Raw genomic sequence first — 27,157 nt, forward strand, 5'->3', positions numbered from 1 at the left:
AGTATCTATTTTAGTGGCGACATGATCTGATTGTGTGTATAAGGTCTTGGGTTTAAGTCCCATTTATGAAAAATATTTTATTTTTGATCCTACGCTTATCCCTCGTAGGTGGGCTTATGTTATATTTTTGGTAAGCTCATATTAGAATGAGCCTGTTGGTTCAAGTGGTAAGGTGTTAGCTTGTCGAGGGTCTCGTGTTCGAATCTCTGCACAAACGTGGATGTGCATTTTTGTTTCAGTTGTTTGATAGAGTTTGGGTGGAGTTGAAATTCTAAGGTAGTTGGATGTGGTTAGCGGGTATGATTCTGAGGGATAAGGTTGTTAGTGGTTAGTGGTTAGTGGGGGATTTTGGGTAATTTTTATTTTTTAATTTTAATTTTTCCCAAAAATTTCCTCACTTCCTGATGTTTCTTTCTCTTCTTTTTTCTACAACATCTTTTTTCCCTTTTTTCATTTTCCCTTCAATCTTGTTCATAATCTATTTTTCTTGTCATTTGTTTTGGGTTTTCGATGCTTTTCGTGTTGTTAAGGTAAGTGGGGTTTTTCACTTGGTTGTAGCTTTCGACTTCTGCAAGGCCAATTTATTCTTTGTGTATTAGTGTAATGGTGTAGCTAGGGAAATTGATTTGCTACAAAACTGTTGCGTAGGTGAAGGTGGTGCAATAGTGGATTTCACTCCAACGATCTGATCTAGGGTTGTGGTCGTATTTGTTAGCAGTAAGTCCATGTGTGTAGTTGGTTAAATCGTGTTAAATTCAAAAATTATTTGCTAAATCGATGTTTTGGGTACTATTTTTAGGTTTCAAAGGTCTCAAGATTGCTTTTGTGTGAAAAATGAACTAGGTGTTAATGAAAACATGAGAAAACGAGGTTCAGTGAAAGTCAAAAAGTGACATGTCAACACCATACGGGTGTGTGCGACACACGACCGTGTGACGGGCAAGTGTGTGGCCGTGTGGGTCACACAGGCTAAACCGATTTGAGGGTGTGAGCCCATAGAGGTATGCCACATAGGAGTGTGGGCTGTGGGCCACATGGGTAAGGCCAATTTGGGCATGTGGGCCCCTACGGGTAAGCCACATGGGCATATGGGCCCAAAATTCTGAAATTTTCCCTAGGGTCATATACGTCGATCCGATCGACTGTCGGCCTTCCGTAGGGATAGTAAGGGTAAAACAAACCCTAAGACATGATATCTGCTATTCTAATAGACTGATTTGAGCGTTTAGAATTTGATATATAAGATTTGACTATTTCGCAATAACATGTATGTTATCTGTATATGAGCATGCGGGACACATTAATTATGTTATATCTGTTATCTTTTATTTGTATCTGTGTGTGGGGTGGAATTGTATATATGGAGGAAGTGTTCTGTGAGGCAACATTTCCTTGAGATACTAGCAGTTTGACTGCAAACTATTCTGATAAGTGTCATAAAGACACTATGTGGTGGGTAGGGATGGATGAGTGTTTTATACACCACATGGTGTGTTGGGATGGTCAGAGATGGTGTGTAGAGGATGGGGATAGGATTTTTCATTTTTCATATCTGTATGTTTTGATAATCCGATTCTGATATTATCTGATTCTATTAAGGACCTTTATCCGTAAATGATCTGCTACATGAGAAATCTGAGTTTATGAGCATGCATGTCTCTATTAAGTTACACACCGAGTTTTTAGAAACTCACATCTGTTTGTTTGTTCTGTTCAAGTAATCCTCAAGCATTGGTGAGTCGGTGCGACAGAGGCTCAGCGATGACCACTAGTCCGGAAACTATTTCCAATTATTAAATTATTAAATTTTTGGGATTTTTCTTTGAGAATTTTGTAATTTTGGGACTCTCTGGACTGTTGTTTATAATATTGGTTTTGGATGCTTTTTTATTTTTAAACTGCGACGTTTGGCAAACACGATTTTATGCAAACAAATGTTTTTGAAAACACAAGCTCGGTTTTCAACTATAACAACTTACAAACTTTCACTGCAAATTAACGTTTTACTTTAAAGGGAAATAAATGATGATTTCATTAAAGAGATTAGTAATAAGTTTTTCCGAAAATGTGGATTCTTTTAGAAAATTAACATGAAAAGTTTTAACATGAAACTTTTGTTTCAAAACCCTTCTTCGTAACATTTACAGATTCGGCCATAATGTCTAGGCCAGGTTTAGGATGTTACATAACACTACACCAAAATAGGCTTTTAGCGGCGCTTTAAGAAGCGCTGGAAAAAACGCCGCTGAAGAACACGTCGCTAACTTTAGCGGCGTTTTTTTCTAAAATGTCGTTAAAGACCAAGACCTTTAGGGGTGCTTTTCCCAAAAACGCCGCTAAAGACCAAGACCTTTAGCGGCGCTTTTCTCACAAATGCCGCTAAAGACCACTACCTTTAGCGGTGCTTCTCGCAAAAACGCCGCTAAAAATATAACCTTTAAAAATTTATTTTAATCAAATAATATTTATTTTTATGATAAATATTATATTATGTTTTATTTTTTAAATTTGAACTTTAAATATACTTTTCAATGATAAATAAAAAAATATTATTTAAATTAAATTTTCTATGAAAATTTTTAACTTTAAAACTAAATATAATAATTAATGAATTTAATTTTAGAATTTAAAATAATAAATTAATAACACAATTAAAATCCAAAAGTTAGAACTCAAGTTGTCATAAATATTAAAGTAAAAATAAAAATTTAGAATCAAAACTAAAATAAATAATACATATGAAAAATTAAAACACAGACAGTAAACGGAAAATTAAACACCACACATAAAATTTATCAAACTAGTTAAGAAATACATGGTGCAGCCATGCAATATAAATACAATAGAATCATAGGGTAATTTTCCATAAATATCTTCAGAGTACCAAGAACAATGTCACAAAATTATAAAACATGATAATAAAAAAAAGAACAGGTAGCAGACAAGCTATTTGTTACGTTTTGTTTTGCTTCCAAGGCTTCCTTAGCTGCCTTTATCTTGGCAACAGAATCATCTTCATCATCCCTGCTTAAGAAAACAAAGAACCTATTGTTAAACAATTTAGAACTTGAAAAAGAAAAGAACCATGTTACTCGGACTGAGGTATGAGTGTTAGGTGTCAGTATAAAGACATGTCAGATATGGGTATGAAGGCATGTCTGAGATGAGTATGTTCAATTTTTTTTTCCAAGTTTTCCCACATCCATGGGTTCCGAACACTGGTACTTAAATCATAAAGAGTCGGAATAAAAAGCATAACCATAATAATAAAGTACGAACCTAAAAAAGCAAGTACATTCAACAACATATTTTTCTTGAAATCCCATAGAAGCAAGATAGCAAATCATGTGGCAACTCTTATCATATAAAAAATAGAGGAACTAATAGATCATAAAACTATAAAGACAGCTAAGGGCAAAAGTGGACATTAGAACCAAAAACAACAAAATAAAGGCACTAATATAATAACTTAAACTTTTAGGTTCAATGATTCTTTGACATCAACAAAATTAATAATACAATTTCTATATGTTAAGAAACATCCTGGCTGAAGGTTAAATGAAAAGGCTTAAACTTAAGAAGCAGCTTACCTATGTTCGGCACCTCTTGAATTATTTACCTGAAACGAAAATCTTTTTTTCAATAAATCATGTACACATCAACTCAAGATGAAGAAAAACAGAAAATATTAGTCCAATGTTATAACTAAAAATTGCATATCCTTGTACAGCTTAATGTGCTTGTTAGCATGAGAATTTTTTTTAAAAAAAAGAAGCTCTTTATACTTGAAGGGACAATGGAAATTAGAACAGAATAAAACTAAACAGGCAAGAAATAAAACGGATATCAATGGACACCTCATCCCAAGAACATGAGAAACCATAGCTTAGTTTTGAGTTAAGATTAAAGAATAGCATTACCTAGGAAGTGTTACACAATTTGATCACAATTTTGAACCATTGCATACAACATAACATACCAAAAGAACTTCAACAACATTACAACATAAGCCTAAGATAAATTATAATTTAAGTGTCAGCTAACCTTGAGGTAGGCAAAAATATGTTACTAAAGACAAAAATAACAACATAAAGGCATAGAAAATAAATAAAAGTTCAAACAAACAAAGCAAGAAACAGAACTGTCTAAGTTAGAACTCTAAAGGACCAATCGGAATAAATGAAACGACTAAAATAGGCAAAATAAAGAATACACAGAACGGGAAATATATAAGAATGTTTAGAAAAAATAATTTATTCAAAAATAATAGTAATGAGAACTGATTTTCGAAAATAATTTTCTGATTTTAGAAACTGCTATTGAGAAATATTTCTTACAATCACAGGAACTAAGGATGCCCAAAATAGTGCATGCCAACCTGGAAAAAGCATGTGTTATATTAGCAAACATAATTCAGCTTTTAATTCAGTTTACCATAGAAAAAATTTAATCTGAAAGGATCCACTAAAGAAAAGGGGGCTCACCTCTGACATTTAGCAGCAAGTAGACCACAAATGATGCCCAGAGCACTGGACTGCAAACAGATTAAACCTAGGTTCAGACACATTAACAGCAAGGGAGGTTGTCTAGTGTAACACATAAATATAACTAGTACCTTACTCCTACGACGATCTTGAAGTCATCCTCTAATGATCTTTTGATATACTTTTGGAAGTTGAACTTACTTCCAGGAGCTAAATGAACCTACAAGACAAGGTTGAAATAATCAGGAAGGAGGACAAACCAATATCATATACTGTGTTGCCTTTGCAATTGAAAGAAACTCACGTTGATGAATCCATTCCGCAATGTCAAGTAGTCAACCTCCCAACAGACCTGAAAAATTGTCGAAAGAAGCACCCCTGCAATGAATGTCTAAGAAGATCTGATACGAGTCACAAAAGCCCAAATTCTTGAAGGCGAGGCCCAATAAGCAAATTCCCAGCCCAATCAAGAAATCAATCCATACTTAGTTGAAAATCAGGCCAAATTGTCAAAGTGGCCCAAGTTGTAAAGTTTTATTTTTATTTTATTTATTTATTTATTTATTTACTTAGTTTAAATTTTTATGTCAATATTCAATCCAAGAGTCCCAGATAAAATGACCTTTGACCGAATTTCCATATTAAAATAATTAGGAGTTTTTTTATTTTAGTTTTCTAATTAGATTAGGACTAGTTATAAGGCCTATTTAAAGGCATGGCTGTCCACCTTGTTAAACACTTATCATTACAATTACATTGAAAATTTCAGATTTGATTTGAGTGAAAATTCTCTTTGAGTTCTTCAAGGATTTTCTCTTGAGTTTTCTTTAGAAGTTGTTTTAACAATCTTTTTGATTGTGGGAGCCATCTTCAACCTTCTTCTTGCCATTGATATTCTTTGGAGGGGAGATTAGAGCCGTTTGAAGGGAGTTGTGAGATCTTTCGAGATTTCAAGGCTTCTTAGGACTTATCTTTTAATTTCTTACTGTCAATTCTTTCTTTATTTCTACTTGTGCTGAATCATTATCTAATCTATTTTCTGTTCTTATTGTGTTTTCAGCCTTTTTCTATCTTAAAGAATCAGCCCAAAAATCCCCAATTTCTAGGGTTTTTCCATACTCTTTTTGGGTGAAATTAGATTGTCGAAATTTGGGGGAAACTATCTTGGTGTTCAATTGGGCAGAATCACAATCTCCTTGAGGGTTTCAAGAACCCTAACACTTATTTCTAATCTCAATTTGATTCTTTGCTGATTTGGGGATTTTATTTCAGATCTGAAAATTCAAAAATCTAATCTTTTAATTTTCTGTTTCGTTTCAGATCTAATTGTTTAGGGTTTTCGTAGGAGTTTCTCGTGACTTGGCAACTCGATCTTGGTCCGCGCGCAACCCCGTATCATTTGGTATCAGATTTTGGGCGTTTTGGGTGTTCTTGGTTGATTTCTAAACTGATCTCTATTTTTAAATTACAAACAGCAGTTTTACACAGAAAAATTTTCGAAAAAAATTCATTTGAGCGGGTAAATGTTTTCTGATTGATCTGAAATTTTACATACATATTTTTGGCACTGTTATTGAATATACAAAAATATTTCCCGCAAAAAAAATAAGTCGAAAAAGTCAAAAAATTGAAAAAAGACGAAATCTAATAAAAAATTAAAAAAATATTCAGCGGGTTGAATTTGGTGCCAAAACTTTCCAGATCAAAAATTCAATATTTGAAGACATTCCAGATTTAATTTTGTGATTTTTGGAGATCGGGAACACCTCGAACGAAGTTGTCAAGTTACTCCGCAGTTTTTCGGGTTTTCTGTTTTCAGCAATTTTTATTGATTCTTAGCTGTAGGTTTTCATTTGTTTCCCTTTATTCTTCCTTTACGTTATCTAACACCTTCTTGTTTCTTGTGTTAGTAGGATTTAAACGTGTGCACAACTTCTTCCTCGGTGCAACACGAATCAATTGGTGTCTCGTCAGTTTTTAGCATCCTAGTGCAAATTAGTATTCTTTGGTAGTTTGGTTCACACTCTCTAATTGGTTGATATAAACTCTGATAAAGAACTCACAAGATTGAATTCGACCTCATTGAGAATTTGATTTTTTCTTTTTGAGTGATTAACAGTGAGGTTTGATAACTTTTATTTTTGAGTGTTGAGTGTTTTGCAGGTTTTAAAAAAATGTCTACAGGTGATAATACTAGTGACATATTTAAAAATTCCAACAACAGTTGGACGAACAGGCTGCTGCACTTCGAGCGTTGACTGCTACTATCAATGAGGTGCGGTTGAATCAAGAGCCTCAATATCGAGATCAAATTAAAGACGATGTGGATAACCAGCCTCCTGCTCATAGGCGCGCTCCTCGGCGTGTCCCTAGAACTGATTATGATCTTCATTATCGTGGACAACCCTCTTTGGCAAAACCAAAGAGGAGCAGCAACGAGAACATCTCTTTCATACTCGCTGCCATGTACAAGGTAAGCTTTGTAGAGTTATTATTGATGGTGAAAGTTGCTCGAACGTAGCCAGCACGACGATGGTGGAAAAGCTTTGCTTAACCACTACCAAGCATCCACGACCTTATCAACTACAAGGGCTTAGCAACGAAAGCCAATTTAAGGTCACTCAACAAGTGCGCATCGCGTTTTCTATCGGTAAATATCAAGACGAAGTCGTGTGCGACGTAGTACCTATTCAAGCCTGCCATTTATTGCTAGGAGAACCATGGCAACTGGATCGAAAAGTCACTCACGATGGTCGTACCAATAGGTATTCTTTCAAGCATCAAGGAAAGAAACTTACCTTAGTGCCGCTCACTCCGGAACAAGTCCATGAGGACCAAATCAAACTGAGAAATTCTGTTAAAACAAGTGAGGAAAAAGAAAAAGAGAATGAAAAAGAGCAAAAGAGATTGAGAGTGAAAAGGAATGTGAAACAGAAAAGAAATTTGAAAAAGAAGTTGAAGAAAGAAGAGAAAATGAGTTAGAAAAGAAACAAAAGAAAAAGACGAGGAAAGGCTAGTGAGGAATGTTTCCACTAACCAAGATATGAATTTTTCTTGTGTTGCTACTTTTCAAGTTCCTGAAAGATCGAAAGATAACTTTCAACTTCAATACCTCTCAAATGAAAGACGCTTTCATACGATCAACTTAGGCAAAGATGAAATCACACTACATGATCCCGAAGGTAAGCGAGGTAAGGAAATTTTAGAAACCGAGTCCATTGCAGATTTGAAAATTATTGATAAAACTTTTGGTGACTTAGTTCTTAAAAGATCCCCTCATTTTGATCCGATTAATTGTTACTCTTCGATTGTGGTTGATAAAGTCATTACGAAAAGAAGCGTGATTTGTTATTCTCTTGATTTACCTTGTGTAAAATCCTCGAATTTGTCCAAATCTGTTTTGGAGAATAAGGTAACGAAATTTTCCAAATTTGTTTTCAATTTATATTCGTGCCTTAAACAGTTTATGTGGTTGTACATGAAGTTTGAGTTCCATTTGACAAAGGTTAACTCAACAACGGAGATTCAACTACACTATGCCCCCGATGAGCGAAGGTTTGTTTTAAATGAAAAAGGTAAAATCGACCCTTATTCTTCTGCTTATCGAGGTAAGATGCTTGAAACCTTTGAAACACTTTTGTACTCCTCGGATAGTGATAAAGATCGTGTTGATGAACACTTAGATCGAAACGTGCTTGACTGTCCTATTTTATTTATTGATGATCTATCTGTTTTGATGGTTGATAAAAAGATTCTTGTTTTTGATAATGCATGTGTGAGTGAATCTATAGACCGTCGATTAATGCATGGTATGATTATGCAACTCTGTGAACCATGTGAATCTTTTCAAATACCTACTTGTGACGATTATGTTTACCATTTGATTTATTACTCGCAATTTATTCATGGTTTGTGGGAACAATGTGAGACGACTGAATGCCTTAAAACATGTCCATCTTTGTTTCAAATATTTGACGAGGCAGTGGTGAGTAAATTAGATTGTTTGCATGGTAATCTGAATCTGTCCATTCACATGCGTTATACCTGTTCTATTATGCTTATGATTGGACTACAAGCTTATTTCCGTTGCTATTTACTATCTCATGGCTATTCTTCTCAGTGGACTCAATTGCCATTAGTCCCGTTCGATAGAGGAAAGTCGAGTTCATTTGATTTTTCAGATTCGAGGACGAATCTTTTTGAGGAAGGGGGAATGATACGAGTCACAAAAGCCCAAATTCTTGAAGGCGAGGCCCAATAAGCAAATTCCCAGCCCAATCAAGAAATCCATCCATACTTAGTTGAAAATCAGGCCAAATTGTCAAAGTGGCCCAAGTTGTAAAGTTTTATTTTATTTTTATTTATTTATTTATTTATTTACTTAGTTTAAATTTTATGTCAATATTCAATCCAAGAGTCCCAGATAAAATGACCTTTGACCGAATTTCCATATTAAAATAATTAGGAGTTTTTTTTATTTTAGTTTTCTAATTAGATTAGGACTAGTTATAAGGCCTATTTAAAGGCATGGCTGTCCACCTTGTTAAACACTTATCATTACAATTACATTGAAAATTTCAGATTTGATTTGAGTGAAAATTCTCTTTGAGTTCTTCAAGGATTTTCTCTTGAGTTTTCTTTAGAAGTTGTTTTAACAATCTTTTTGATTGTGGGAGCCATCTTCAACCTTCTTCTTGCCATTGATATTCTTTGGAGGGGAGATTAGAGCCGTTTGAAGGGAGTTGTGAGATCTTTCGAGATTTCAAGGCTTCTTAGGACTTATCTTTTAATTTCTTACTGTCAATTCTTTCTTTATTTCTACTTGTGCTGAATCATTATCTAATCTATTTTCTGTTCTTATTGTGTTTTCAGCCTTTTTCTATCTTAAGGAATCAGCCCCAAAATCCCCAATTTCTAGGGTTTTTCCATACTCTTTTTGGGTGAAATTAGATTGTCGAAATTTGGGGGAAACTATCTTGGTGTTCAATTGGGCAGAATCACAATCTCCTTGAGGGTTTCAAGAACCCTAACACTTATTTCTATTCTCAATTTGATTCTTTGCTGATTTGGGGATTTTATTTCAGATCTGAAAATTCAAAAATCTAATCTTTTAATTTTCTGTTTCGTTTCAGATCTAATTGTTTAGGGTTTTCGTAGGAGTTTCTCGTGACTTGGCAACTCGATCTTGGTCCGCGCGCAACCCCGTATCATTTGGTATCAGATTTTGGGCGTTTTGGGTGTTCTTGGTTGATTTCTAAACTGATCTCTATTTTTTAAATTACAAACAGCAGTTTTACACAGAAAAATTTTCGAAAAAAATTCATTTGAGCGGGTAAATGTTTTCTGATTGATCTGAAATTTTACATACATATTTTTGGCACTGTTATTGAATATAAAAAAATATTTCCCGCAAAAAAAATAAGTCGAAAAAGTCAAAAAATTGAAAAAAGACGAAATCTAATAAAAAATTAAAAAAATATTCAGCGGGTTGAATTTGGTGCCAAAATTTTCCAGATCAAAAATTCAATATTTGAAGACATTCCAGATTTAATTTTGTGATTTTTGGAGATCGGGAACACCTCGAACGAAGTTGTCAAGTTACTCCGCAGTTTTTCGGGTTTTCTGTTTTCAGCAATTTTTATTGATTCTTAGCTGTAGGTTTTCATTTGTTTCCCTTTATTCTTCCTTTACGTTATCTAACACCTTCTTGTTTCTTGTGTTAGTAGGATTTAAACGTGTGCACAACTTCTTCCTCGGTGCAACACGAATCAATTGGTGTCTCGTCAGTTTTTAGCATCCTAGTGCAAATTAGGATTCTTTGGTAGTTTGGTTCACACTCTCTAATTGGTTGATATAAACTCTGATAAAGAACTCACAAGATTGAATTCGACCTCATTGAGAATTTGATTTTTTCTTTTTGAGTGATTAACAGTGAGGTTTGATAACTTTTATTTTTGAGTGTTGAGTGTTTTGCAGGTTTTAAAAAAAATGTCTACAGGTGATAATACTAGTGACATATTTAAAAAATTCCAACAACAGTTGGACGAACAGGCTGCTGCACTTCGAGCGTTGACTGCTACTATCAATGAGGTGCGGTTGAATCAAGAGCCTCAATATCGAGATCAAATTAAAGACGATGTGGATAACCAGCCTCCTGCTCATAGGCGCGCTCCTCGGCGTGTCCCTAGAACTGATTATGATCTTCATGATCGTGGACAACCCTCTTTGGCAAAACCAAAGAGCGAGCAGCAACGAGAACATCTCTTTCATACTCGCTGCCATGTACAAGGTAAGCTTTGTAGAGTTATTATTGATGGTGAAAGTTGCTCGAACGTAGCCAGCACGACGATGGTGGAAAAGCTTTGCTTAACCACTACCAAGCATCCACGACCTTATCAACTACAAGGGCTTAGCAACGAAAGCCAATTTAAGGTCACTCAACAAGTGCGCATCGCGTTTTCTATCGGTAAATATCAAGACGAAGTCGTGTGCGACGTAGTACCTATTCAAGCCTGCCATTTATTGCTAGGAGAACCATGGCAACTGGATCGAAAAGTCACTCACGATGGTCGTACCAATAGGTATTCTTTCAAGCATCAAGGAAAGAAACTTACCTTAGTGCCGCTCACTCCGGAACAAGTCCATGAGGACCAAATCAAACTGAGAAATTCTGTTAAAACAAGTGAGGAAAAAGAAAAAGAGAATGAAAAAGAGCAAAAGAGATTGAGAGTGAAAAGGAATGTGAAACAGAAAAGAAATTTGAAAAAGAAGTTGAAGAAAGAAGAGAAAATGAGTTAGAAAAAGAAACAAAAGAAAAAGACGAGGAAAGGCTAGTGAGGAATGTTTCCACTAACCAAGATATGAATTTTTCTTGTGTTGCTACTTTTCAGGTTCCTGAAAGATCGAAAGATAACTTTCAACTTCAATACCTCTCAAATGAAAGACGCTTTCATACGATCAACTTAGGCAAAGATGAAATCACACTACATGATCCCGAAGGTAAGCGAGGTAAGGAAATTTTAGAAACCGAGTCCATTGCAGATTTGAAAATTATTGATAAAACTTTTGGTGACTTAGTTCTTAAAAGATCCCCTCATTTTGATCCGATTAATTGTTACTCTTCGATTGTGGTTGATAAAGTCATTACGAAAAGAAGCGTGATTTGTTATTCTCTTGATTTACCTTGTGTAAAATCCTCGAATTTGTCCAAATCTGTTTTGGAGAATAAGGTAACGAAATTTTCCAAATTTGTTTTCAATTTATATTCGTGCCTTAAACAGTTTATGTGGTTGTACATGAAGTTTGAGTTCCATTTGACAAAGGTTAACTCAACAACGGAGATTCAACTACACTATGCCCCCGATGAGCGAAGGTTTGTTTTAAATGAAAAAGGTAAAATCGACCCTTATTCTTCTGCTTATCGAGGTAAGATGCTTGAAACCTTTGAAACACTTTTGTACTCCTCGGATAGTGATAAAGATCGTGTTGATGAACATTTAGATCGAAACGTGCTTGACTGTCCTATTTTATTTATTGATGATCTATCTGTTTTGATGGTTGATAAAAAGATTCTTGTTTTTGATAATGCATGTGTGAGTGAATCTATAGACCGTCGATTAATGCATGGTATGATTATGCAACTCTGTGAACCATGTGAATCTTTTCAAATACCTACTTGTGACGATTATGTTTACCATTTGATTTATTACTCGCAATTTATTCATGGTTTGTGGGAACAATGTGAGACGACTGAATGCCTTAAAACATGTCCATCTTTGTTTCAAATATTTGACGAGGCAGTGGTGAGTAAATTAGATTGTTTGCATGGTAATCTGAATCTGTCCATTCACATGCGTTATACCTGTTCTATTATGCTTATGATTGGACTACAAGCTTATTTCCGTTGCTATTTACTATCTCATGGTTATTCTTCTCAGTGGACTCAATTGCCATTAGTCCCGTTCGATAGAGGAAAGTCGAGTTCATTTGATTTTTCAGATTCGATGACGAATCTTTTTGAGGAAGGGGGGAATGATACGAGTCACAAAAGCCCAAATTCTTGAAGGCGAGGCCCAATAAGCAAATTCCCAGCCCAATCAAGAAATCCATCCATACTTAGTTGAAAATCAGGCCAAATTGTCAAAGTGGCCCAAGTTGTAAAGTTTTATTTTTATTTTTATTTATTTATTTATTTATTTACTTAGTTTAAATTTTTATGTCAATATTCAATCCAAGAGTCCCAGATAAAATGACCTTTGACCGAATTTCCATATTAAAATAATTAGGAGTTTTTTTTATTTTAGTTTTCTAATTAGATTAGGACTAGTTATAAGGCCTATTTAAAGGCATGGCTGTCCACCTTGTTAAACACTTATCATTACAATTACATTGAAAATTTCAGATTTGATTTGAGTGAAAATTCTCTTTGAGTTCTTCAAGGATTTTCTCTTGAGTTTTCTTTAGAAGTTGTTTTAACAATCTTTTTGATTGTGGGAGCCATCTTCAACCTTCTTCTTGCCATTGATATTCTTTGGAGGGGAGATTAGAGCCGTTTGAAGGGAGTTGTGAGATCTTTCGAGATTTCAAGGCTTCTTAGGACTTATCTTTTAATTTCTTACTGTCAATTCTTTCTTTATTTCTACTTGTGCTGAATCATTATCTAATCTATTTTCTTTTCTTATTGTGTTTTCAGCCTTTTTCTATCTTAAGGAATCAGCCCAAAAATCCCCAATTTCTAGGGTTTTTCCATACTCTTTTTGGGTGAAATTAGATTGTCGAAATTTGGGGGAAACTATCTTGGTGTTCAATTGGGCAGAATCACAATCTCCTTGAGGGTTTCAAGAACCCTAACACTTATTTCTATTCTCAATTTGATTCTTTGCTGATTTGGGGATTTTATTTCAGATCTGAAAATTCAAAAATCTAATATTTTAATTTTCTGTTTCGTTTCAGATCTAATTGTTTAGGGTTTTCGTAGGAGTTTCTCGTGACTTGGCAACTCGATCTTGGTCCGCGCGCAACCCCGTATCAAGATCAGTACTGAACTAGAAAGGTAGCACATTGAAATACACACTAAAACCACAAAATGAACCAAATATTACTAGAAAGGTAGCACATTGTAAGAAATATTTCTCAATAGCATGATGAAAGATAAAAAAATATAGAAAAATACTACACACAAAAAATAAATAAATTGTTGATCAACAAAAACTTGCAAAATTAAAAATTAAGCCACTTTTAACAATTCAATTAAAGTTCTAAAATCTCCAATGATAAACATAAGAAGCAACTAAACAGAAGTATATTACAGAGCCTAACCTAAATTATAGAGATCATACCTTGAATCCAACTCTGTTGTCTAAGCAAGCATACCAATCTGCTTTCATTTCTTGCAACTGATAAATTAGAAGAGATAGAGAATGACAACTAATAAATTAGAAGAGATAGAGAATGGCAACTCAACAGAGTGGGATTAGAAGAGAACTGTGTGAATTACAAACATTAATGTTTCTCATATTTGAATATGAACGGTGTATAAAAAAGATTTATAAAATTACAGGATGAAATGAATTCAAATTACAAGGCCAGCCCAGAGATGGGTTGATAAATTAAGAATAAATCGATTAAAATGGAGAATAAAAAATGGGAGAAAAGAAAATACAATCCTAACCACTAAAAGTCAGTCAAATAAGGGAATAACCGAATAATCAAACCTCTGTTACCCATCCTTGGAGTCTTAGACATCATAGTTTTTAGGTTGATGCCAGTGAGCCAAACTTCTCCCCAACGAGCCGAGGAGCATGTCAGTATACCTGGAAAGTATCAGATATGAGGCATCTGAAATAAAACATCAAGTAGAAATACAGAACCGATCACCAGCAGTGTAGTAAAAGTAGAAAAGGGAAAGAAAAACCAACCTAGCACCAAAATGCCTCCATTGGAACCCATATACGGGTCCCAAGTCACCCTCCTCCCTTCTAGTCAACCCAATGCTGAAATTGCAACTCAAACGCAAGTTATAATAACAACACGAAAATAGTAATTAGTTCAACAAGAAATCGACATCAAAAGAGTCTAATACCTATCAAGAAAGTCCCTGGATGCATTACCATCCCATATGTGAATGCCCTTTTCTTGAAGGACCTGTCAGTGATGCAAATATTTTAGAACGAATCATAACCCTCAGTTCTCATATATCAAAACAAAATCTGCAGTTGCTAATTCAACCGTCCCATAAATCACAGTTCTCATCATTTCCTTGGTTTCCTGGTTCTGGGTTCTTTCATTTTGATTTTCCCTAGAGTTGAATAAGCTTCTGGGTTTCTTTCTTGGATGTGGGAAATAAGGGATTTTTGGGGGAAAAGTTGGGGATTTCGGGGGATGGGGAGGGAATTTTATAAAATGGCGCTATTTTTTTAAAAGTAAAATTTTTTTATAAAAAACGCCGTAAAAAAATATTTTATTTGGAATAAAACACATTAAATAATTTTAGTTTTTGTATTTTATTTTTTTTGTTATAATTTGGTCTTATATATTCAAAATAGATAGTTACCAATCCTATCGATTTGTTACATTTTTTATTAATTTTTTTAAATCTAATATTTAAATATATCAAATAGTTTAGATTAAATATTTTTTAGTCATAAACACAGTTAATGTTACATTTTTCGGCGTTTACAGAAGAAACGCCACTGATAAATTAAATTCTTGTAATGAAACGACACCGTTTTAAAATATTCTAATACATATTGGCGGCATTTTTGCTATAAACGCCGCCAAAGCTCGCATATTTTATAATTTTTTATATTCAATTATTGTATATTGCATATCAATTTTAAATAATAATCTTTACAATTTATTATTATCTCTTTTAAAATTATATAAGAACTTATTTAGTATATAAATTAAAAAATACTAATTAATCTAAACCTTAAACCCTAACCCGACCCCGAATCTCTAAACTCCAAATCACTAACTCTTAACCTCAAACCTCAAACTCCTAACCACTAACCCCTAAACCTTATTTAATATATAAATTAAAAAAATGCTAATTAATCTAAACCCTAACCCGACCATGAATCCCTAAACCCTAACATGACCCTGAATCCCTAACCCCTAAACATTATTTAATATATAAATTAAAACACACTAATTAATCTAAACCTAACCCCTAACCCCTAATTCCATAAACCCTAAATCCCTAACTGATCTTAAAATCTAACCCCTAATCGGCCCCTAACTCCTAGCCCCTAACCCATAAACCTTAAATCACAACCCTTAAATCAAAATCCCTAATCCATAATCCCTAATTTCATAATCTATAAACCTTAAAATTATAACTTTTAAACTGACCCTAAATCCTAAATTAACCATATATATACTCTAAACCATATATATTAAATCCTAAACTATAATGATAATTAAATTAAATATTTTAAAATTAATACTACCGTATCTTTTACAATTATATTTGAAATTATTTAATATATAAATTAAAAATCAATCAATTATGTACCCAAAAAATTTTAAACTTATTTTAAATAATTGTATTTTAATTTCTCCATTTTACATTCGCCACTCACCACTCACCCACCCTAATGAAGTACCCAACGTAATTCGATTAATGATTACAAATATAAGATATTTAAGTTTTATGATATTTTATTTTACTCATAATTTAATATATTTTTCTAGTAAAGTAGTTTAAATAAACTGTGATTGAAAAATAATAATAAATAGTTAGGAGTTAGGACTTCTCTTTAATAAAAACATTTTGTATTAAACAATATTATTTGTTATCATTTAAATGTAAATTTGACTAATATATAATAAATACAACGAAATATCAATTTTTTCAACTTATAATAAAAAAATATATAATTGAAACATTACTTGAGAATATATCAAAGAATGAGATAATTGAAATGGTTTTAGATTTTATTATTATTAGCGTCGCTTTTTCAAAAACGTCGTTAAAGGCCCGAGCATTAGCGGCGCTTTTTCAAAAACACCGCTAAAGGCTCGAGCATTAGCGACGCTTCTCCAAAAACGCCGCTAAAGGCCCGAGCATTAGCGGCGCTTCATCAAAAAATGCCACTAAAGGCCCGAGCAATAGCGGAGCTTCTACAAAAACGCCGCTAAAGGCCCGAGCATTAGCGGCGCTTATCCAAAAACGCTGCTAAAGGCTCGAGCATTAGCAGCGCTTCTCCAAAAACACTGCTAAAGGCCCGAGAATTAGTGGTGCTATAACAACCCGGTTTTGACCCTAATCAGAATAGTGGTTTCGGGACCACAAATCTGAATTAGAAAAATATTATTAATATTATTTTGTGTGTTTATTTCGTGTGCATTTGATTGTGTAAAATTTTCGTGTTTTAATTTCGTCGTTTAAGTGTCCGATTTAATAAAAGGGTTTAATCGCGTAAAATAAAAGTTAAAGGTTAAAATTTAAAATCACCTATTTGTAGTTGTCTTTTTAAGTGGGAGGTCTAAAGATGTAATTAGACCAAGATTTAGTTAGTGGGTGGTATATGCCAACATTGCCCTTAAGTTATGTAATTTATAATTTATTTAATTAAGGTTAATTTAGTCATTAAGTAAATTATAATATTATAACTAAAATAAGTCATAAAAAGATGAATATGTTCATCTTTGTTAGCCGAATATTGGAAAGGAAGAAACCATCCATGGTTTCTTAAGTTTCGGCACTTTCATAGCAAAATTAAGATCAAGGAACGAAGAAAACGAATTTGGATCGGGGGAAGTCGAAGGTAATCGAATAGTCGATCGTGTTTGCTGATATCCGAGGTAAGTCTATTAGCAACTAAAAGTTATTAAGTTAATATTTATACATGCATACTAATTTTATCTTATGATTGAGCTATAATTTAAAGTATAATAGTTGAATAAACTTTGGACTATAGATATTGTATATAACATGTTCGAATATACAAGTATGATCTTGTATAAATTATTGGATTAATCAAAGGTATGTATAAGATATAGGTATATATATATATGGTTTGAATGATTATATAAGTATGTATATATATATATAAAGTCGAATAAGCATGCAAATATACATGTATGTGTTGTGTATTGAATTTAGTTATGTCATTATATAAGTATGCGAGGATTGATTGTGCATTTATATATGTACAAGTTTTTGTTTTGAAATTGAGTATGAAATTATACATTCATATGGTAGATTCGAATATATATAAATGCACATGTATAAATTCTTGAATCGAAATTTGGTATGGAATTATATACGTATGTGAAAGTTTCGATTTTGTATGTATATTCACGTAAAAGTTTTTGAATGGTAGTGAAGATATGAAATTGTTAGTTTGAATTATTATAAAGTGATTGAATGTAATACAGACGTTACGTCTAGCAGGCTTAATGCCAGTGAAGTAATTCAGACTTTAAGTCTAGCAGGCTTAATGCCGGTGATACATTTCAGACTTTAAGTCTAGCAGGCTTAATGCCGGTGATACATTTCAGACTATATGTCTAGCAGGCTTAATGCCGGTGATACATTTCAGACTATATGTCTAGCAGGCTAAGTGCCGGTGTACTGAATCAGGCTTTAAGCCTAGCAGGCAAATTGCCGGTCAATCTGTTTAAATTGTGTTAGAATATGCAATGGATATATCTATGATTTGTGATTATATGAAATCGATGAATACATATGTACATTAGATATATGTGATTGCTGAATTTATAAATGCATATGGTGATATGTGGTAGTTAAACATATATATGTTGAGCCTATGTGTTTGATAATTAATCATGTATGCATTTGAGATATATATATATATGTGTGTATTTCGAATGTATGTGTTACCTAGGTATTCAGGTATAAATTCATAATGAGTATATTTATATACAAACAAATATAAGATGTGATTGATGTATATATATTTGTGTTAGATTTGAATTGATTTAGAACTTACCATGAGTGTACATATACAATCGGTTTGATATGTATATAATATGTATATATATGCTCGGTGGTATACATTCAATTGTAATGTTGTTTTGTATAATATATATATTAAACTGAATTCATCCGACAGGTATACATATCTGACTATAAATGAAATGGTCTGAGTAGAATAATGTATGAATGTTAGTTGGTTGTGTTAGTTGAAATTTCAGTAGAATAGATTAAAAAGGTTATAATAATTATGTGTTTATAATTATACATTTAGTTATGCTGGAGACTTACTAAGCTATAAAAGCTTACTTCGTTTGCTTTCGTTCATTCGTTTTTATAGATTTGGAGACGCGTTACGAGCTCGGGGATCATTAGCACAGTCCATCACATTATCGACTTCTTTTGGTATTTTGTTAAATATTTGAACTCGATCTTATGGCATGTATAGGCTTGATAATGTTTTGGTTAGTTTTGAATGCTATTGTGTAAATAGCAATGTGAAAAGAGTTTAGTTTCCATGCTTGAATTTGATTATATATGTTCATGAATTGGACTTGCATTTGGAATTAGATATTAAAGTTATGTTTATGTGAGCTTGGTTTCGTAATGCCTCGTAACCCTGATTCGGCGACGGAGACGGGTTAGGGGTGTTACATTTTATTGGTATCAGAGTTACGGTTTAGTCGATTCTTGGACTAACGTAGCATGTATGAGTCTAGCTATACATGCCATAATTTTTATATCGAGATAGTGTGATGACTGCTGATGTCTAAAAATGTGTTTTCGTATAGTAATGGATCCCGATCGAGCCGTAGCCGATGATGTTGAGAGTATAGCGCCTGCTCCCGCACAAGGGACAGAGCCGGTAGATTCTCGACCGACCTCGAGTAACCATGAGGGAGAGGCTAAACAAGCCTTCTACCAAATGATGAATGACTGGTTTACTCATTATGTCCGGACTAATCCGGTTACACAACAACCTCCACCCCCGACTAATCCATCTTCGATTCCTGTTATACCCCAAGTAAGTGATCCGATGAGATTACTTAAGCCTCCGGTTGACAAAATTCGAAAACACGGGGCCGAAGAGTTCAGAGCTACTGATGACGATGATGCTGAGCGAGCTGAATTCTGGCTTGATAATACTATTCGAGTGTTTGATGAGTTGTCTTGCACCCCTGATGAGTGCTTGAAATGTGCCATATCCTTGCTACGGGACACTGCATATCACTGGTGGAATACACTAGTATCGGTGGTTCCGAAAGAGCGAGTGACCTAGGAATTCTTTCAGACTGAGTTTCGTAAGAAATACATCAGCCAGAGATTTATTGATTAGAAACGTAAGGAATTTCTTGAACTGAAACAGGGTCGTATGACAGTGACAGAATATGAACGGAAATTTGTGAGACTTAGTAGATATGCTCGAGAGTGTGTTTCAACTGAAGCTATCATGTGTAGAAGATTTGAAGATGGGCTGAATGAAGATATTAAACTGTTAGTTGGTATACTTGAGATAAAAGAGTTCGTAGTACTTGTTGAACAAGCTTGTAAAGCTGAGGAGCTCGGGAAAGAGAAGAGGAAAGCTGACTATGAAGCTCGAGATTCTCGTAAAAGATCATTCAGTAAATCATTTCAGTCGACCTCAAGGAAATTCAGAGCGGATCATAGCCAATCTAAAGCTACTGCAGGGTTTCCTAAGTATGATCGAGATCGACCCCCTGTGAGTTCACGAGCTACTTCAGTTGCTAGCGTTGGTAGTGTTCAACAAAATAGATCAGAGTGCAAGCATTGTGGGAAATGGCATCCTGGGGATTGCAGATTCCATGATCGGTCTTGCTTCAAGTGTGGTTCAAAAGATCATTTCATTCGAGAGTGTCCGATGGTAGCTGAGCAAAACACTGTGCAGGATACCAGACCGAGTAATGTGCCAGTCCGAGGTAGACCACCGAGACAATTGAGTAATGTAAGTGGTAGTCAGAGAGGAACCAGGGACACAGCAATTCGATCTGAGGCCCGTGCACCTGCCAGAGCTTATGCCATCCGTGCTCGAGAGGAGGCTTCTTCTCCAGATGTTATTACTGGTACTTTCACTCTTTATGATACTAATGTTATTGCATTGATTGATCCTGGTTCGACTCATTCTTATGTGTGTGAGACTTTAGTATTCAGTAAGACTTTGCCTGTTGAGTCTACTGAGTTTGTAATTAAAGTATCGAACCCCCTGGGCCGGTGTGTTTTGGTTGACAAAGTGTGCAAGAATTATCCGTTGATGATTCGAGATTTATGTTTTCCAGCTGATTTGATGTTGTTACTATTCGACGAGTTCGATATAATTCTGGGTATGGATTGGTTAACTCTGCATGATGCTATTGTAAACTGCAAACGGAAAACTATTGATCTACGGTGTCAGAATGATGAGATTATTCGGATCGAATCTAATGATCTGAATGGTTTATCAGCAATAATATCCTCGATGTCGGCTCAGAAGTATGTGAGAAGGGGTTGTGAAGCTTACCTTGCATTTGTTCTTGATAGTAAAGTGACCGAAAAGAAGATTGAATCTGGACCAGTAGTGTGTGAGTATTCAGACGTGTTTCCCGAAGAATTACCGGGTTTGCCACCTATTCGAGAGGTAGAGTTTGGTATTGAGTCAGTACTAGGGACGACTCCCATATCGATAGCTCCGTACCGTATGGCACCGACCGAATTAAAAGAATTGAAAGTACAGTTGCAAGAGCTGACTGATAAAGGTTTTGCACGACCGAGTTTCTCTCCTTGGGGTGCACCAGTTCTATTTGTGAGAAAGAAAGACGGAACGATGAGAATGTGCATTGATTACCGGCAACTCAATAAAGTGACTATAAAGAATAAGTATCCGTTACCACGGATTGATGATTTGTTCGATCAGTTGAAAGGGGCTACTGTGTTTTCAAAGATAGATCTGAGATCAGGCTACTATCAGTTGCGAGTTAAAGACTCTGATGTGCCAAAGACTGCTTTCCGAACGAGGTACGGACATTATGAGTTTCTTGTTATGCCTTTCGGACTTACTAATGCACCTGCTATTTTCATGGATTTGATGAATCGGATCTTTAGGAAGTATCTGGATCGGTTTGTGGTAGTATTTATTGATGACATTTTGATCTACTCTCGAGACAAAAATGAGCATGCTGAACATCTGAGACTTGTGTTACAAACTTTGCGAGATAAGCAGTTGTATGCAAAGTTTAGTAAATGTGAGTTCTGGTTACGTGAAGTCAGTTTTCTGGGCCATGTTGTATCAGCATCGGGTATTTGGGTTGATCTGAGTAAAATTTCAGCTATACTTGATTGGAAACCTCCGAGGAATGTTTCGGAAGTTCGAAGCTTCTGGGGCTCGCTGGCTATTATAGACATTTTGTGAAAGGGTTCTCTATGATTGCAACCCCGATGACAAGGCTACTACAAAAAGACGTGAAGTTTGAGTGGTCAGAAAAGTGCCAGAAAAGTTTCGATCAGTTGAAAGCTCTTTTAACCAAAGCTCCAGTCCTAGTTCAACCCGAATCGGGTAAAGAGTTTGTTATCTATAGTGATGCATCTTTAAATGGTTTGGGCTGTGTATTGATGCAGGAAGGCAAAGTTGTAGCCTATGCCTCGAGACAGTTAAAGCCGCATGAAAAGAACTATCAGACGCATGATCTGGAATTGGCCGCTATTGTATTTGCGTTAAAAATATGGCGTCACTATCTGTTTGGCGAAAGATGTCATGTTTATTCCGATCATAAAAGCTTGAAATATTTGATGACTCAGAAAGATCTGAATTTGAGACAGCGTCGATGGTTAGAATTGTTGAAAGATTACGAGCTCGTGATTGACTATCATCCGGGAAAGGCTAATGTTGTTGCTGATGCCCTAAGTCGAAAATCACTGTTTGCTTTGCGTGCAATGAATGCACATATGGTTATGTCTGATGATGGTGCGATAGTAGCTGAGTTGAAAGCAAAACCATTATTTGTTCAACAGATTTGTGAAGCTCAAAAAGCCGATGATGATTTAATTGCAAAACGAACTCAGTGTGACTTAAATGTTGATTCAGAGTTTCTAGTTGATACTGAGGATTGTTTGAGATTCAGAAACCGATTATGTGTTCCGAAAAATCCAGAGTTAATTCAGATGATTTTGAATGAAGCCCATAATAGTCGATTTTCTGTTCATCCGGGTAGCACGAAAATGTATAATGATCTGAAACAACACTATTGGTGGCATGGAATGAAACGAGACATTTCTGACTTTGTTTCGAAATGTTTAATATGTCAGCAAGTAAAAGCCGAGCATCAGGTACCTTCTGGATTGCTGCAGCCGATCATGATACCTGAATGGAAATGGGACAGAGTTACGATGGATTTTGTATCCGGTTTACCGTTAACACCCAGCAAGAAAGATGCAATTTGGGTTGTTGTGGATAGATTGACAAAATCGGCTCACTTTATTCCGGTTCGTATTGATTATTCGCTTGATAAACTTGCTGAATTGTACATTTCTCAGATTGTAAAATTGCACGGAGTGCCTATTTCTATTATTTCGGACAGAGACCCGAGATTTACATCGCGGTTTTGGAAGAAATTACAAGATGCTTTAGGTACGAAACTACATTTTAGCACAGCTTTCCATCCGCAAACAGATGGTCAATCGGAGCGAATTATACAGATACTTGAGGACATGTTGAGATGTTGTATTCTCGAGTTTGAAGGTACGTGGGAACGATATTTACCTTTGATTGAATTTGCTTATAATAACAGCTTTCAATCTAGTATTAAAATGGCACCTTATGAGGCTTTGTACGGTCGTAAATGTCGTACACCACTGTATTGGACCGAGCTCAGTGAAAATAGGATACACGGGGTTGATTTGATTAAAGAGACCGAACAGAAAGTGAAAGTGATTCGGGACAGCCTGAAATCAGCATCAGATCGTCAGAAATCTTATGCGGATTTGAGAAGAAAAGATATAGAATTTCAGATCGGCGATAAAGTGTTTTTGAAAGTCTCACCGTGGAAGAAAGTACTCAGATTCGGTCGTAAAGGCAAATTGAGTCCAAGATTCATTGGACCGTATGAGATTATAGAACGTGTCGGACCGGTTGCTTATAGATTGATGTTACCTCCTGAGTTAGAAAAGATTCACAATGTATTTCATGTTTCGATGCTCCGTAGATACCGATCTGATCCTTCACATGTGATTTGTCCGACGGAGATTGAAATTAACCCTGATATGTCATATGAAGAAGAACCGATTAGCATTCTGGCTCGTGAGATCAAGGAATTACGAAATAAGAAAATTCCGTTAGTTAAAGTATTGTGGCATAAACACGGAGTTGAAGAAGCAACTTGGGAGTCAGAGGATACAATGAAGGAGCGTTATCCAAACCTATTCACCGGTAAGATTTTCGGGGACGAAAATCCATAAGGGGGGAGAGTTGTAACAACCCGGTTTTGACCCTAATCAGAATAGTGGTTTCGGGACCACAAATCTGAATTAGAAAAATATTATTAATATTATTTTGTGTGTTTATTTCGTGTGCATTTGATTGTGTAAAATTTTCGTGTTTTAATTTCGTCGTTTAAGTGTCCGATTTAATAAAAGGGTTTAATCGCGTAAAATAAAAGTTAAAGGTTAAAATTTAAAATCACCTATTTGTAGTTGTCTTTTTAAGTGGGAGGTCTAAAGATGTAATTAGACCAAGATTTAGTTAGTGGGTGGTATATGCCAACATTGCCCTTAAGTTATGTAATTTATAATTTATTTAATTAAGGTTAATTTAGTCATTAAGTAAATTATAATATTATAACTAAAATAAGTCATAAAAAGATGAATATGTTCATCTTTGTTAGCCGAATATTGGAAAGGAAGAAACCATCCATGGTTTCTTAAGTTTCGGCACTTTCATAGCAAAATTAAGATCAAGGAACGAAGAAAACGAATTTGGATCGGGGGAAGTCGAAGGTAATCGAATAGTCGATCGTGTTTGCTGATATCCGAGGTAAGTCTATTAGCAACTAAAAGTTATTAAGTTAATATTTATACATGCATACTAATTTTATCTTATGATTGAGCTATAATTTAAAGTATAATAGTTGAATAAACTTTGGACTATAGATATTGTATATAACATGTTCGAATATACAAGTATGATCTTGTATAAATTATTGGATTAATCAAAGGTATGTATAAGATATAGGTATATATATATATATGGCTTGAATGATTATATAAGTATGTATATATATATATATAAAGTCGAATAAGCATGCAAATATACATGTATGTGTTGTGTATTGAATTTAGTTATGTCATTATATAAGTATGCGAGGATTGATTGTGCATTTATATATGTACAAGTTTTTGTTTTGAAATTGAGTATGAAATTATACATTCATATGGTAGATTCGAATATATATAAATGCACATGTATAAATTCTTGAATCGAAATTTGGTATGGAATTATATACGTATGTGAAAGTTTCGATTTTGTATGTATATTCACGTAAAAGTTTTTGAATGGTAGTGAAGATATGAAATTGTTAGTTTGAATTATTATAAAGTGATTGAATGTAATACAGACGTTACGTCTAGCAGGCTTAATGCCGGTGAAGTAATTCAGACTTTAAGTCTAGCAGGCTTAATGCCGGTGATACATTTTAGACTTTAAGTCTAGCAGGCTTAATGCCGGTGATACATTTCAGACTATATGTCTAGCAGGCTTAATGCCGGTGATACATTTCAGACTATATGTCTAGCAGGCTAAGTGCCGGTGTACTGAATCAGGCTTTAAGCCTAGCAGGCAAATTGCCGGTCAATCTGTTTAAATTGTGTTAGAATATGCAATGGATATATCTATGATTTGTGATTATATGAAATCGATGAATACATATGTACATTAGATATATGTGATTGCTGAATTTATAAATGCATATGGTGATATGTGGTAGTTAAACATATATATGTTGAGCCTATGTGTTTGATAATTAATCATGTATGCATTTGAGATATATATATATATATGTGTGTATTTCGAATGTATGTGTTACCTAGGTATTCAGGTATAAATTCATAATGAGTATATTTATATACAAACAAATATAAGATGTGATTGATGTATATATATTTGTGTTAGATTTGAATTGATTTAGAACTTACCATGAGTGTACATATACAATCGGTTTGATATGTATATAATATGTATATATATGCTCGGTGGTATACATTCAATTGTAATGTTGTTTTGTATAATATATATATTAAACTGAATTCATCCGACAGGTATACATATCTGACTATAAATGAAATGGTCTGAGTAGAATAATGTATGAATGTTAGTTGGTTGTGTTAGTTGAAATTTCAGTAGAATAGATTAAAAAGGTTATAATAATTATGTGTTTATAATTATACATTTAGTTATGCTGGAGACTTACTAAGCTATAAAAGCTTACTTCGTTTGCTTTCGTTCATTCGTTTTTATAGATTTGGAGACGCGTTACGAGCTCGGGGATCATCAGCACAGTCCATCACACTATCGACTTCTTTTGGTATTTTGTTAAATATTTGAACTCGATCTTATGGCATGTATAGGCTTGATAATGTTTTGGTTAGTTTTGAATGCTATTGTGTAAATAGCAATGTGAAAAGAGTTTAGTTTCCATGCTTGAATTTGATTATATATGTTCATGAATTGGACTTGCATTTGGAATTAGATATTAAAGTTATGTTTATGTGAGCTTGGTTTCGTAATGCCTCGTAACCCTGATTCGGCGACGGAGACGGGTTAGGGGTGTTACAGGTGCTTCTTCAAAAATGCCGCTAAAAACCCGAGCATTAGCGGCGCTTTTTCAAAAACGCCGTTAAAGGCCCCAAAAACTCAGAAAACGGTGTCGTTGGGCTTAGGCTTTTTGCGGCGCTTTTCAAAAAACGCTGCTAATGCTTATTTTTAGCGGCGTTTTTATAAAAGCGCTGCTAATGCTTGATTTTTAGTGGCATTTTTTGTCCAAACGCCGTTAAAAACATCGCTAAAAGCTTGTTTTGGTGTAGTGTAAGCATCTGCCAAATCTCTGGTCCTGTATTCAAGTCCTTGCGTAAACAATATAGTGATATGATTTTGGTTATTTTGCGGGATTAGTTAGTGAGTTTTGAAATAATCTTCTTTATTTTTTTGTAACGTAACTTTCCATCTCCCCTTCTCTCCTTTTGTTTTACTTTCATTTTTATTTTTCTTCTCAAATTTTCATTGCTTAACTCCCAAATTCTACTGATAAATTTTGTTGCGCTTGTCATAACAGTTCTGTTTTTTGTTGTTCCTTTCATAGGAAGTCAATTCGGTAGGTTTTGGTATTAAAATTCTGTGAGCATTCGTTGTCATTTGTTGTCTTCATTTTTTTTATCAATGTTGGTTTCCTGAGTATATTGCTTGATTTCTCTATCTAAATGTTCAATTGGTGTTCATTTGGAGAAGGTTTCGAGGAAACCTGTTCCCCAGACATCTTAGGCTCATGAATTTGTTCTATCGTGCGAAGGTAACGGTTGTTTTGTGTTTGGAATTTCGTCGAGGTTTTTTACATGTTTGGTTGACTGTTTAATTAGTCTTGTGAGTTCGTTTGAGTTGTGTAATAAGATAATTATTGGCTGTTTTTAGGTTTTGGAGTGTCTCTATTGCTTCTACGTGCAATCTTCTTCAGGTGAGTACCGAAACCCTTCCTTT

The 27,157-nt window shown here is 34.5% G+C and overlaps 1 protein-coding gene across 4 annotated transcripts; it reads right to left on the reverse strand.

The window, feature by feature from the left end:
- Positions 1–2,769: 2,769 nt before the first annotated feature.
- Positions 2,770–14,890, reverse strand: LOC107957892 (MLO-like protein 10). Of its 4 annotated transcripts, XM_041102473.1 has the most exons (11): positions 14,712–14,853; positions 14,566–14,627; positions 14,402–14,476; positions 14,198–14,296; positions 13,823–13,879; positions 4,789–4,862; positions 4,616–4,704; positions 4,485–4,534; positions 4,338–4,378; positions 3,591–3,619; positions 2,770–3,027 (listed from the first exon to the last, which is right to left on the reverse strand). In XM_041102473.1, the coding sequence occupies exons 3-11, from the start codon at positions 14,430–14,432 to the stop codon at positions 2,904–2,906; spliced, it is 594 nt and encodes a 197-aa protein (XP_040958407.1). In that variant the 5' UTR covers positions 14,433–14,476; positions 14,566–14,627; positions 14,712–14,853; the 3' UTR covers positions 2,770–2,903. The 4 variants fall into 4 exon arrangements, with proteins under 4 accessions (XP_040958407.1, XP_040958406.1, XP_040958408.1 ...); XM_041102472.1 differs by having other exon boundaries at positions 14,566–14,890; XM_041102474.1 differs by having other exon boundaries at positions 2,770–3,024; positions 14,566–14,855.
- Between the last annotated feature and the right edge of the window lie 12,267 nt (positions 14,891–27,157).

The sequence above is a fragment of the Gossypium hirsutum genome, chromosome D10, assembly GCF_007990345.1.
Source record: "Gossypium hirsutum isolate 1008001.06 chromosome D10, Gossypium_hirsutum_v2.1, whole genome shotgun sequence".
NCBI classification, from domain to species: domain Eukaryota; kingdom Viridiplantae; phylum Streptophyta; class Magnoliopsida; order Malvales; family Malvaceae; genus Gossypium; species Gossypium hirsutum.